This window comes from Coturnix japonica, chromosome 2 (genome assembly GCF_001577835.2).
Source record: "Coturnix japonica isolate 7356 chromosome 2, Coturnix japonica 2.1, whole genome shotgun sequence".
NCBI lineage: Eukaryota > Metazoa > Chordata > Aves > Galliformes > Phasianidae > Coturnix > Coturnix japonica.
The window spans coordinates 105370312-105383316 of NC_029517.1; the positions used below are offsets into that span (position 1 = coordinate 105370312).

General features: G+C 38.6%; 1 protein-coding gene across 4 annotated transcripts in view; it reads left to right on the forward strand.

Annotated features, from left to right (window-relative positions):
- Positions 1 to 13005, forward strand: part of SULF1 (sulfatase 1) — a 125422-nt gene that overhangs the window by 99839 nt on the left and 12578 nt on the right. For all 4 annotated transcript variants that reach the window (XM_015855714.2, XM_015855711.2, XM_015855712.2 and 1 more), the window contains exons 15-16: positions 8846 to 9062; positions 11572 to 11818. In XM_015855714.2, the coding sequence (XP_015711200.1) occupies positions 8846 to 9062; positions 11572 to 11818 (464 nt within the window). The remainder of the gene's footprint in view (positions 1 to 8845; positions 9063 to 11571; positions 11819 to 13005) is intronic.

Sequence of the window (13005 nt, forward strand, 5' to 3'; positions counted from 1 at the left end):
TCCTTCTTAGTTTGTAAGCCAGATTTGTCACCAGGTTATGTGATGCAACTTACTGAGGTCACCTGATTAAGCCCAGTTGTTTTAGTAGTGACTATTGATGGTTTTTGTTGCTTAAACGGTATGCAAGTTCTTTTTCCTATATTAATACATATTTCCTTTCTCAGTTTTGCTTTAATACGGTAAACATTACAGAAATACCTATTCATCTGCATCACTGTTACCCACACTATTGTTTTAAAATGGGAATCAATCGATGCAAATTTTTAGCTAAAATTTTATTAGTTTTCCTGGAGACCAGAAATAATAACATGTAACAAAGGTTTCTCTAGATTAATGTAGCCTTATCGTGACACAGATCTCTTCTCAAATTGCCACTGAAACAAGCTGAGATGAGAATATATGTTAGTTTAGGAGGGTTAGAGGCAAGCTGCTCTTAAATCCTCTGGCAGGTTATTTTTGTTGAACTCGTTCCATCTTCTTAGATCCAAATTCTTATGGATACTTAGAAAATATCAAATAAGAGCATGTTAATGGTGTTTTCATTTGTGCTTTTCCTTTCTCTCTTCCCTTACATAAACATGTAATTAGAAAGTTGAATTAATTCATCAGTATTTATTCTTTTTCTCCAGCAGTCTGAGTCATAGGAATTTTCCTCAGGTATAATTTTGAATTTTGGGACTTAACACTGTTTTCTGGATAGCAGTTACCTTTTTAGATCTTGTTCTGATAGACCTGCAGTCTCCAGTGCACTACTCAATCCATTATTTATAATCAGTATCGAGTCCATAGCCAAACATACATATTTTAACCACTTGTAAAAATTACACAAACCACAACCTTATTGCGAAATTTTCCCAAGAGGGAAAAAAAATATATAAAAAAAAAAACATAAAAAATAAAAATAAACCTCCCAAAATGAAGATTGTGAAGCTTTGTGTTTAAAATTTCAGCTTAGATTGCATGACTCAGCAACCAACTCAGACTCAGGACTGTTTGTTTTATGGCCATACATCTCCGACCATCTGCTCTCCTGTACCTTCCAGTTTGTAAACAGCAAAGATCTGAAACTTGTAAAGATCTGTAATCTACTGCCAGATCAGATGAGCACTGACAGTGGACAGAATGGAAAAAATGTGATGTGCTACACATGTTTGTATGAAGTGTGTGCCCATGAACCCAAATGCAGCTATAGATGTCACCCTACAGTCACTGACCTTCCTTGTGACCTTCCTTCTTTTTACTCACCTCAGTATTAGAAATGCAGAATATTGGATGTCTTCCCAGGGAACTGTAGCCCTGTGCTACCCTAAACAAATAGTGTTCTGCCTGGAGAGTACTCCTGAAGACTGTAGAGTGAAATTTTAGTTAGATTAAGTCTCAATGTATTTTACAGTCATTTAAGGCTTTACAGGTAGTCACTGGAGACGTGCTGCTGAATCTAAGTATCAGCTCTGTGGTAAATGTGCAAGATTCTTCTGGCTGTGATCCAAACAACATTATAGAGTCTGTACAGACCTTATTATTCACATATCCTTCACTATTTGAAAGTCTAGCATAAGTACTGAATCTGATTATTCATATTTATATTTATCGTCTTATCATATCAATGTTTGGTATGAGTACATCTGTAATACTGAAGGAATACATGCCATCAGTCACCTTACAGATAATATTGTAAAGGAAATTAGAATGTAGCTTATTAGGTGTAGTCTGGTTTGGCTCAAGTATCTATGTTCTCATAAAATAAATATCACAGACCATACATTTGTAATGGTCAGCTTTATGACCAGCTGCAGAGTATGAATAAAAACACATAAGCCGGTAAGAGCTGGACAGAAGTGTCAGATGGCTGGCCAGAATCTGACAGCCAGACCCCAAGCACCCACTAAAACCCAACTAAAATTATGATATGGCATGTAAACATCACTAACTGATCCTCCTGCTTTCAGAACAACCTCCTGATGATTACAGGAATAGAAAGGCACTGGTCGTGAGTGTGCAGGAGAGCGTTAACATATTTCTATTCCATAAGGTGCCTCCTGCCTCAGCTTGTTTCTCCATTTTCTGTCATATGGCAGCTATTCGAACAGAACTTCTTACAGCATTGCTAAAGCAAGATATTAGGAGCCAAAACAGCATAGATTAATAAAAGAAGAAAATAGCTTTTTCTTCATAGAAGCAATGTTCATTTGGATTTAAGGCAGTAACAGCTGATCGCATCAACTTGTTTTACCAGAACATCAGTTCAAGGCCAGGTCTTCTTTTCCCTTTGCACGTTGGTACCAACTGATCTTGACATTACTCAGAAAAGCTTCTACATGCAGGCTTAACTGGAAGCAGATGTGTTTGGGACCAGTTGTGTGTTTAAGTATATACTTCAGTCTTTTCTCAAACAGCTCTTGCAACTATTGCTCAATTTAGACCCTGCAAAGTCATCTCTCATAGTTGACAGAAATACATCTGCTATTTTGTTGCTCAAGAATTCTTAGGAATTGCATAATTTATGATAGCCCTTGTTAAAATATCATCCTGCTTATGACTTAGAACCAAAAATGAAGATAAGTTTCTTTATCTCCAAAGGGAATCCTTCAAAGTATGGTACTACATATTTCAGCCTAAATATTTAAGCTTCCTAGTAAACAGAGGACCGTTCTTTCCAGATTTGACAATTTTTTCAAATCTAAGCTATTTGGAATCTGAAGCACCAATCCTATCCAGATAAAATCCAGAGATATCCCAGTCTGGGAAGATTTTCCTTTCACTGTCTTCATCTCTTTCACAGCACAACCGTGTTCAATGTTTTTGCTGCCGTCTTATCAGTGTTCCCTAACAGTAGGACTTCTCGGTAGAATGGCACCCTAAGAAGCAATTTTTTGTACCAAAAGCATTTATACAAAACAAAACAAAAAAAAAACATATGATGCAGAAATCCTTTTTAATACTTTATATGGTACTCCTTCATTTCCATACTGAAGGACCCAGTGAAACACAGCATAAATTAAGTCCTCTGCAAATTAAATGTGTATGACCCAAGAAAAACCCACTGCTATTGACGTTCCTACTTATAGTTGAATGGCTAGATTTATCTTTGAGTGTCATTGACACGCTTGCACCTGGCAGTGGGCATTTATTGAATAACAACAGAAGTCTGTTGATGTTGAACTGCTGCCACAGACAAGATAATGGATTTTGCAGAGAACACTGTGGAGGTGACGTGTTTGATATCTTGACCTAAATGCCCACACTTCTAGAACTGACACTGCGTTCCATGCATTATTTATAACATTGAAAACTGCTAGAGCCATGATGTTTAAAATCAATCATATCTGTACATCGCGAAGGCAACGTTGTATAATCTGGAAACCTCCTAAGATATTATCTCATTCTTACTGCTTCTTAAACACTGCAAAATAGATGGAAAGTGGCAAATTTCACATAACTATTTCTGTTATACAGTGATTAATTCCTTCATTCTTCTTGTCTCCTCCAGTACTGTCCTTGTATGTTTAACTGAATATTTCCATGCTTATCCTACACTCTCCCCCTTGTATTACATCAATTCTTACAGGACAAATTACTTCTCTATTTGTTGAACATTGTGCTTTTCAGGAAGAGTTTTTCAGAGGGTAAGACCATATATAAAAAATTATGTTTGAATGTATTCTGGAGCTGGGAATTCAACAAAAAACAGTCTAATTAGAAGGGAGTGGTGAAGAAAGTGGGATCTGCCCAAATGGGCAGCACCAGTCCTCTTCTAAAATGAGATTTTTACTCCACAAAAAAAGCAGCAATTCCAAATGCCCTGAACGAATCTGGCACACTATCCTGGTGAAACAGCTGCACTTGCTTGCAATATTCAAACACTGTCTAAAAGCGACAACTCAGTCATATTTCCAGGATCACTTCAGAGCCTAGGTCAGAACCAAGGTTTATGATTACATCGCCATTATACGCAGAGGACATGACCTTACAACATAAACGTCTCTCAGTGTTCAGGTGCAGTTCAGAAGTAAACTGCTGCTGATCAGTACTAGTTACCATAGCCAGATAACTACAACACGCTTCTCAACATGCTTTGTGAGAGGGAATTTTGTATGTCACAGAGAAAACAATAACAGGATTCAGTTCTTGTTGCAGCATCACACCAAAACCCACACTCCACTGATACTGTCACATCAGGTTCCCTGACATTCAGGCAGGTCTTCTTATTGCTAACAGAGGAAAGTGATACATACAGACAGACAGAACTGTGTTTTCATCTAAAGCTTTTTCCAACTTAAATCATGTTTCTAATCAGGGGGGGAAAAAAAGAAAAGAAAAAAAAAAAGGAAAAAAAAAAAGAAAAGAAAATTATCTTGGTGGCATGTTTAAGTTCATAAAGACTTCCTTTTCATTCCCTAGTATGAGTAATAATACTCAAGTCAGTCATACATTACTGAAATGAAAAAGCATCTGTACAAATACTGTCGCTGTGTTGTGTTTCTGATCACGTTTATCAGTTTCATAGCCTTGTCATAAGTATGACAAAGTATTTTACACTGTAGAGTACGCTGCAAATATGGGGTAATTGCGTTTTATCAAGATCCTTATCTTGCTACTGTTAAGACACCTTTCATGAATTGTCTAATTAATTTTCCCTTTATATGAAGCAACTCTCAAAACTGTGTCAGTCTATTAGCTAAACAATGTTGATTTGAATTCCTTGCTTAAGTGGATATTCACAGCACAGCACAACACAGCACGATGACTCATGCTGAATTTATATTTTTATGCCTGAAGTATGTTCTGTAATGAAGTAGATTTACTTAACTTTAAGGCTGTTGCACAAATTGGTATCAGGAAGTTGCAACCCAGGGTAGCTATTGAATCATTTGCTGTTGACTTTCTCTTGTAGCTCTAAGTTGCAGGTGGAACTGTGCCAGCTGCAGTGCAAAATCAAATGACCCAGTACAAATAACACACTTTTAATTGGTCCATTTACTCCTCTTTGCCTTTGAAATGACTTTATACAGGCAAACTTCTAGCCCCAGAAGAAAATGTGTCATGCTAGTGACATCACCCAAGGCAAAGCTTCTCCTGCCATCCCACTGCAATCCATGTGAGCCTTCCCATCGAGCAGCAGACGTCCATCCTTAGTCATTCAGACTTCAGGTCGGGTGGATTCAATAGGACTTTGAGCTCCCAAAGTGATGCTGTGTCCTTTTATACTTTTATACCCTCCAAAATGCTGCTGCAACTTACTCCTCCACCTTTACATTCGCTCTGAAGTTACACTAAGGCAGTAGGAAGGCTGAAGGTGGACAGGTGAGGTGAGGGAAAAATCGTTGTGGGGGACAGGTGATGAAATGAGAATAAAGAAGGAAATGATGAGTCAGTGACAGGAAAAAGGGCAGACACAAGTTTAGTTTCATAACACGACTGAAAAGATATAACAACTTGTTGCAGTCAAATGGCAGGGTCTTGCTTTTTCTCTCCCAGTAGGGTGAGGGATTTTGTTTTGTTTTTCAGTTTTGAGTTAGACCTAAGTAAGTCAGCATGCAGCCAGAAGCAGCAACCATCCCTTATTCCTGCGGCCGCTGTGAATTTCCAGATCAGCTAGGGTGTTTTGTGGAACAATAACACAAGCAGGAAAATAAATTTGGGAAAAATAAGTAAATATATATAAATTAAAAGTTAATGGAGACATAATTATCTTTTATATGTGGCAATGTTTTAGTTTTGTTTTGTTTTGCTTAGTTTTTACAAAGGAAAAATAGAGACTCAGAAACCAAACCTCATACACCTGGATTTCAAAGAATAGTTGGTACTCACAATAGGAAGGAAGGTGGGCTGGAATGGGGCAGCACATCTTTCAGAATCTTCTTTTATGTGCATTAATGCATTTTATAGCTCTAAAGACCAGCAGAAGGACCATTATGCCTTACTGCATAACACACACTCAGTTCATGATTACGCTGGCATGGGCTAGGTTTCAGGAAAGTTAGTCTAAAAATTCCATCTCAGAACTCTGAAGCATCTTTATAATGACACATTTGAAAGTTTGGTTTTTTTTTAAAAAAGGGAGCTGAATCACATTTAATCCCTGTTTTAAAACAGAGACCTGTTATTGGCTCGTATTAGACACAGAGTGTCTTGTTTCAGTGTTAGTCATAATACTCTTAAAAATGATCTAAATGGCTATTGAAGCCAGTCTTGGAACTTCTTGCTGTAATTAATATTAGGCAAAGAAAATACTTATTTTACTTTCAAATGGTGCTTTTGAGACTCATTAAGAACTAGTGCCATATGTTTATAAATGTAACATACACAAAAAACACAGGAATTATAGTAGTGCAGTCACTTCTTACCCTGTAACAAGTTTATCTTCTTGAGATAGGATAGTGCACTTGCTATTACAGAATAAAGATTTTAAAAGTGTTACAGCTGTCAAGACACCTTCGCCTGTAGAAGGTCCCCTTGTCACTTTGAGGTGTAGGTTTATCCTGAAAGTCTGGGTCTGAGTATAGTTCCTCAGACAGCAGTCAGACGGGTGCAGGCCCATGCTCTTTTAAACATGGTTTAGTGTTCTGCAATCAAAGGCATGCCAAACCACAAGCAAGCCCTCTCAGTTTGGGATCCATCTTTTAGCTCAGACTGCATTCGGCCAAAGTGCGCTGTCATGGGGCTGTGGTTCAGAGCCAATATTTCAGTGTTTAATTGAGAAATACTTCTGCCATTAAAAACACCACAGAGAGCCAAAAACAGTTATTGGAGTGGAGGTAGTGTAAGTATATGCTTGATAATGTATTTTACCTCTCCTCCTCTCTATCCTTTAAAGTGACTGCCATGTCTAAGAAGTCAGAGTTGTTTTTTATTGTGTGCAACCACATAAACTCACTCCTCAGGTTATCAGGTCAGCAAATCTACCTGAGGCTTAGTTTTCTTTCTTCATTCTTCAGCCAGCTTGACAGCACCACCAAAACAGTCCAGAGCAGTCATTAGCTAATGGAAGAGACTTACTGAAATGTGTCTGCTCAGATATTAGTGTTCATGTCAAAAACTGAGTTGGGAGCTGCATTAAGACAGTCATCTAGCTGTCTTGCAATTATTAATGAGGAAAGAAAAACATAAGGCTGTTCATCCATGGGAACCAAAAAAGGACACCGTATAGCACAGGTTGCGAAAACTTCTGGCTTGCATGGGCCACACTGAATGAAGAGGAATTGCCTTGGGCCACATATATGTAGGCTGCTCTGAAAGTAATACCTCCTATTTATTTCCATGAAAACTACAACAGATTTGATGAGCACAGTAACATTGTTTGATAGAGCAAATTCTTAGCTATAAAACACTGTTTTTCAACAAAATCACCACCATTACCTCTGCAGTTCCATCAGCAAAGAACAAGAACCCGTTGCTGTTGCAGCCCTATCCAGCTGAACTTAATGACTTCGTATGCAGTGTGGATATTGTGGCCTTGTATGTGAATAAAGCTCACTGGGTTGAAGTTGTATTATAAGTAAATAAAGCTATTTATAGTTCTCCTACTTTTACTTGGGCTACAACTTACTTGGAATCACAGACTTCCTAGCACATGCAGTGTATTATACATGCCAGCTATAAACTTGCAGCCACATGTGGCAAGCTTTGGGTATGGGCAAAGGATGACCAATCTGTCACCACCAATCCATTAAAAAAAAAAAAATAGGGGGGGGGGGGGGGGGGTAGGGGGGAAGGGAAGAGAAGAGAAGAAAAAAACCAGCCTTTTTTAAGACAGTTCACTGTGGAGAGGAAATTAAAGTCTCTCTTACTTTCTTATTTGAAATGCAGAGACAGTGGGATCCACTGGAAAAATCCACCTGGGTTCTTCCATCTGGATTCAGTCATGTTGATAATCAAGTCAGTCAGATATTGTGCAGACAAGCTGGAAAAATCTCTGTTTCCTCTCATTCTCCCTCACTTGCTCTTACATTCAGCACATGTACGATGTTGTACAGGTACTCCTTCCAGACTGAACTGTTTTCTCACCAACCTGATACAAATCTCAAGACTTGTGGATCCGAATGAGTTTATCTAAACTTATTTATTTATCTGCCATCCCTGAGGTTTTTCCCTTTGCTCTTTTCTGGGAGTGTTTGTTGCACTGATTTCACCTTCTGGGGGGAGCGGGGTGCCTGGGGAAGTTATGCTTTCAGGCTTCTCATATGAAGAGTAGGAAGTGTTTTCAGGTCTGAGTGTCATGGTTTGTAAGGATGTGTTAGGGTGTAGTTCCTAACTCTGGCCTCTGGTATGGAAATAAATTATGTGCTCTTAGTGTTGTAGTATTTTCTGTGTAAATCACATCCACGATTTGTCCTTCTCTTTTCCAAGGAACCCCACAATTGAACTAGTTCTTCATCTGCGGAGATTTTTTATTTTCCCGTGAATCATGTTAGAAATTCCGAGTTGCAGAACAAAGAAGCAAAGTTTGTTTTTTCAAAGGGAAAAAGAGACTTGGTGAAAACAGCCCTGACAGCTGTATGCTGTGGCTCAGTAAATTAAGACTTTTTACTTGCTTCTTTCATGGATGTGTTTAGTCTAGATACTCTTGATTTATACATCATTTTTGGCTGAGTTGTATTTTCTTTATGCAGATTCACAGCAATTTCATTCAGGCTTATGTTTGCCTAGTTTGAGAGAGATGTCAAGAAGGATGTGAGCAAATTTAGTCCCTTAAAATGTTTCCCACCTCAGTTTGTTCTTTAAGAGACCACTTAGTTTTGAAAGAAATTTGCTTGTCATCTTTTGCCATCCATCTGAGAGCAGCAGGGGTTTGGAAGGCTGCTGGGAAATCATCCTCATGTGTGTGTGTCTCTCTCTCTTTCAGAAGTGGCAGTGCACAGAAGATGCTTCTGGCAAGCTTCGAATTCACAAGTGCAAGGTATCTAGTGACATCCTGGCCATCAGGAAAAGGACCCGCAGCATCCACTCCAGGGGATATAGTGGTAAAGATAAGGACTGCAACTGTGGAGACACCGATTTCCGAAACAGCAGGACCCAAAGAAAAAATCAAAGGCAGTTTCTGAGAAACCCCAGTGCGCAAAGTAAGTGTTCTGACCTCCTGTGTGCTGGTGTAAAGAATAGGGGTAAAGGCTCACAGTGTTAGTTTTATCCTCAGCATACAATGAATACAATGTAATTGGCAGCCGGGTTCTACATAAATGCCTCTGTAATAAGAAAAACGATGAGAATCGAAGTTATCCCTGCACAACAGTAAAGAATACTGCTCAGGTTGGCTGTGGTGGTGATGCATTGGTGCCACCTATCGCACTGGACAGACACATACCTGGTGGCATCTGCAGTTGAACCAGTGCCTTTATTCGCTAAGACAGCCAAAGCAAGTGTTTCCTTGCATCGTTAACACTGAATTCAAATGCAGTCAGATTATATCCCAAAGACCTCTTCTACACAAGACACTGAAAGGCCATGACTGCTGGCAGAATGAATTTTTGCACAGCTGCAGCTTCCAGGCTGTACCAGGAGCACTGCATGGAAACAGGTTAGATTGCAGTGTCCTCTAGTGGAGCGTGGTCTGAAGGGAATGCACAAGCAGGCTTTAAGACAGCAGTGCTTGGACTTGTCTCTGCTAAGGATTTATACCACAAAGGCCTGTTTAAGAGGATTCTATTTTAAATGGAACAGGTATTTTAATCTATCTGCCCAATGATGAACATGAATCTCTGTGGCCACAACAATAAAAGCAAACCTCAGTTTCAGGGGCTTTGCTCAAGAACAGGTTGTATGTTCCTGTCCTCTGTTCAGAATAGTGGAGCAGAAAATGAAATAGAGATGAGCCTCTAAAACAGGAAGATTGTTGAGTCATAAGGAATGCAAAAGTTAGAAGATGCTGCACAGATGTCTATAAAATAAGAGACAGGCAGTGTAATTCAGAATATTTCCTGATTTAAAGCCAGCCCTACTCTGCAAGTGAACAAGAATCCCTGGTATTCTTTGTACATTCAACCACAATGTTGTCTGTCTTCAGTTCTCATTGTTCAGACTATGCTGCTTTGATATAATTTATTCCGTTTGTTCTGTATGATCTAAGGAAATTCATAGTGTGCACAGGCAGACCTCTGAAAAGTCTCCACGTCACCAACTACCGCAGTGATCCTCAAACTGGTCAATGTTCCCCCAAGTGATAATTTGAAGGGGAGACTCCTACCATTACCTTGGAAAGAGAAGGGTTGCTAGGATACCAGCAAGGCTTGGAGGGGGATTGCAACTAGGGACAGTGCCTTGGGGAGAGATTGTGAGGAGATGGGAAAGGGGCAAACAACCGTTGAGAGCATATGAAGGGGACATCAGAAAAAAAAAAAAAAAAAGTCATTTGTTATGCTTTTCTCCTTTACAACATTCTCAGTCCTCTTCAATTCTCCTCCTTCTCCTCCTCCAAATTCCCTTAGCATTCATCTGAGGCAAACAGAGAATCATGGTGATGAGATATTGTTAAGGGAACGACTGGTTCAGGCCTCAGCCTTCAGATGACAATTGGATAAGACACTTTTGTACTCCAAAACTTTTTTGTCACTTGATTAATAAGCAGTATCATCAGAGGCTTTTCCAATGCCAGAATTTCTCCCATCTGATCCTGTGAATCTTTCTTCACTGTTTCATTAATGATTTATACAAAGCAGAAAGATACTTTGGAACAGCGGTTTTTCACTGACTAGGAAGCCTTTTTTTTAACATGACAGCAGGCAACCAGTGAAACAGTTTAGGAGGAAAGGGTTGTTTGAGTAAAAATTTGAATGAGATTCACTATCTGCCCTTTCAAAAGATTCTTGACTTTCCTGGCTTAGTGTGAATCTCTCAAAGGCCCTAGAAAAAAAGCTGCAGTAGAATCAATGCTAAATGCCAGAGGCAGTACTCTCCCAGAGCTCTCACTTTATTCTGCTGCACGGAATGCAGTTAGGTGACAAAAAGTGTGCTCAGCATGGATGCAACAAATGGAAAACAGCTCACTTTAACTTTACAACACAGCGAGGTTTTGGAGGGCTAAAACTTGTATTCATAGATATGAATGACCTGTGTGTGTGTCAGAGTTTATATATATATCTCAGTGCATAAACTAGTATATGACAGATTTTTGCCTTTTTAAAGGATCCTTTTAAAAAGCAATTTTAATTACGAAGCTTAAGTCAAATTTATGATATGTGCCAATTTACAGGTGATGACATTGTTTCACAACACAGAATGGCTTCATTTTCTAATGGAATTCTAACCCTCTAGTTTCTGGGTTTTTTGAGTGTCTCACTCCAGATACCTGATTTCTGAAATAGTGATTTTGTTTGTAAATATAGATGTTAACTGTGGCATAAATTCAGTCTAGCATGAAATGCAAAACTCAGAGCATGCAGAATTTCATGCTACTCATGAGAGTGTGGGTCCTGAACTAACCAAAGATGATGAAATCTGTTTCTTCAAAGCCACAGAAGAAAAATAAGTTTTTAATACTGAACAGCCTTCTTGCTGTTTGGAATATGCTGGGTGTTTAGGGCAGGAGTTGAGTATATATGTGTGTGCAGCTGTGGATGTTTCTTTCTTCTGCAGAATACAAACCACGTTTTGTTCACACTCGCCAAACCCGGTCCTTGTCAGTGGAATTTGAAGGTGAAATATATGACATAAACCTGGAAGAGGAAGAACTGCAGGTGTTAAAGACCAGAAGTATCACCAAACGTCACAATGCTGAAAATGACAAAAAAGCAGAGGAAACTGATGGTGCTCCTGGTGACACGATGGTTGCTGATGGCACTGATGTTATAGGTCAACCCAGTTCTGTCAGAGTGACACACAAGTACAATTGCTTTTTCTACTTATTTCCTTAAGATTAAGTTTTTTTCATTTTCCAATTTCAGTCTTCCTGTTTTTTACTGTTTTATAGTTCCTGTATTAAAGAACTTGTTGTTGCAGACAATTTTTGACATGCTTAACTCGTGCTTGTTGTAGGTGGAATCATGCAGTTTCAGTATGCGTATTGAAGGGAGAAGCGTCAAGCTTTGTTTTTATCTCTAAGGAGCAGAAAACTCTAGAGGGAGAACTCGTCCTCCGTATCACAACATGTATCTTACAAAGGATTAATCACCCCATGAAGCAGACAATCTTGTTGTTCATTATAAAGGCTGGGCACCCAGCTAAGCATAGAGGCCTAAATTTCAGATGTCTGAAATCCCACTCCAAGTGAGGACGTATTAGCTCAGTTAGTTACACCGTGTTTCTCACGACTTAGTTGTTTGTAAAAAACTAGCATTAGCTAAGCTTCTTCAGACTCATACATACCTGAAGAGATCCATCATTTTTCCATCCTGGAAATTTCAATTCATTTTTAATTTTTAATCTTAACTAAATTTAAATGAAAAGTCAACAATTTCAGAATCTTTTTCTCTTAAAAGATGCTAATATGATTTATCTGAAGTCAGGCAAACATGGGCATTATTTATTTTAACCTCTCTGACATGTTTGTCATGTTTGAAATATAAATAGCATTTCTCTCTCTCTCTCTTTATTTTTTTAAACAAGGGTAATATAAGTGTTAATTTTGAACAAGTAAAAATTATCCTTTCTTTACATTATCATTTCCATGACATTAATAAAGCCTTAAGTGGCTTTCTGGAAAAATTATTATTTCCCTATAGAGCGTTTTATCTTCTACTAAATATTGCTTTCAGAATTCCAGTTCTGTGAGTGAAAAACAAACAAACAAACAAACAAACCATAGTGGGAGAGGTTGGAAAGAGATAAACATTTAAATCCTCCTGCTTTTCTTCTCAGAAGTTTATGATGGAATGGGGCCCAAAGAAGGTTGTATCTGTGAGATAGTTAGCAGTATTTCCATATTTATGGATATACTGTTTGTCAGCTTAGAGACTTTGGAAGTCCAGCCTGTTGTCTGTTGGATTCTCATTCCACATCCTTGGCCTTCCAGTTATTTTGTTTCTTGATAGCACTATTTTTTCAAACACTGGTATGAATCTTTTTTCACTG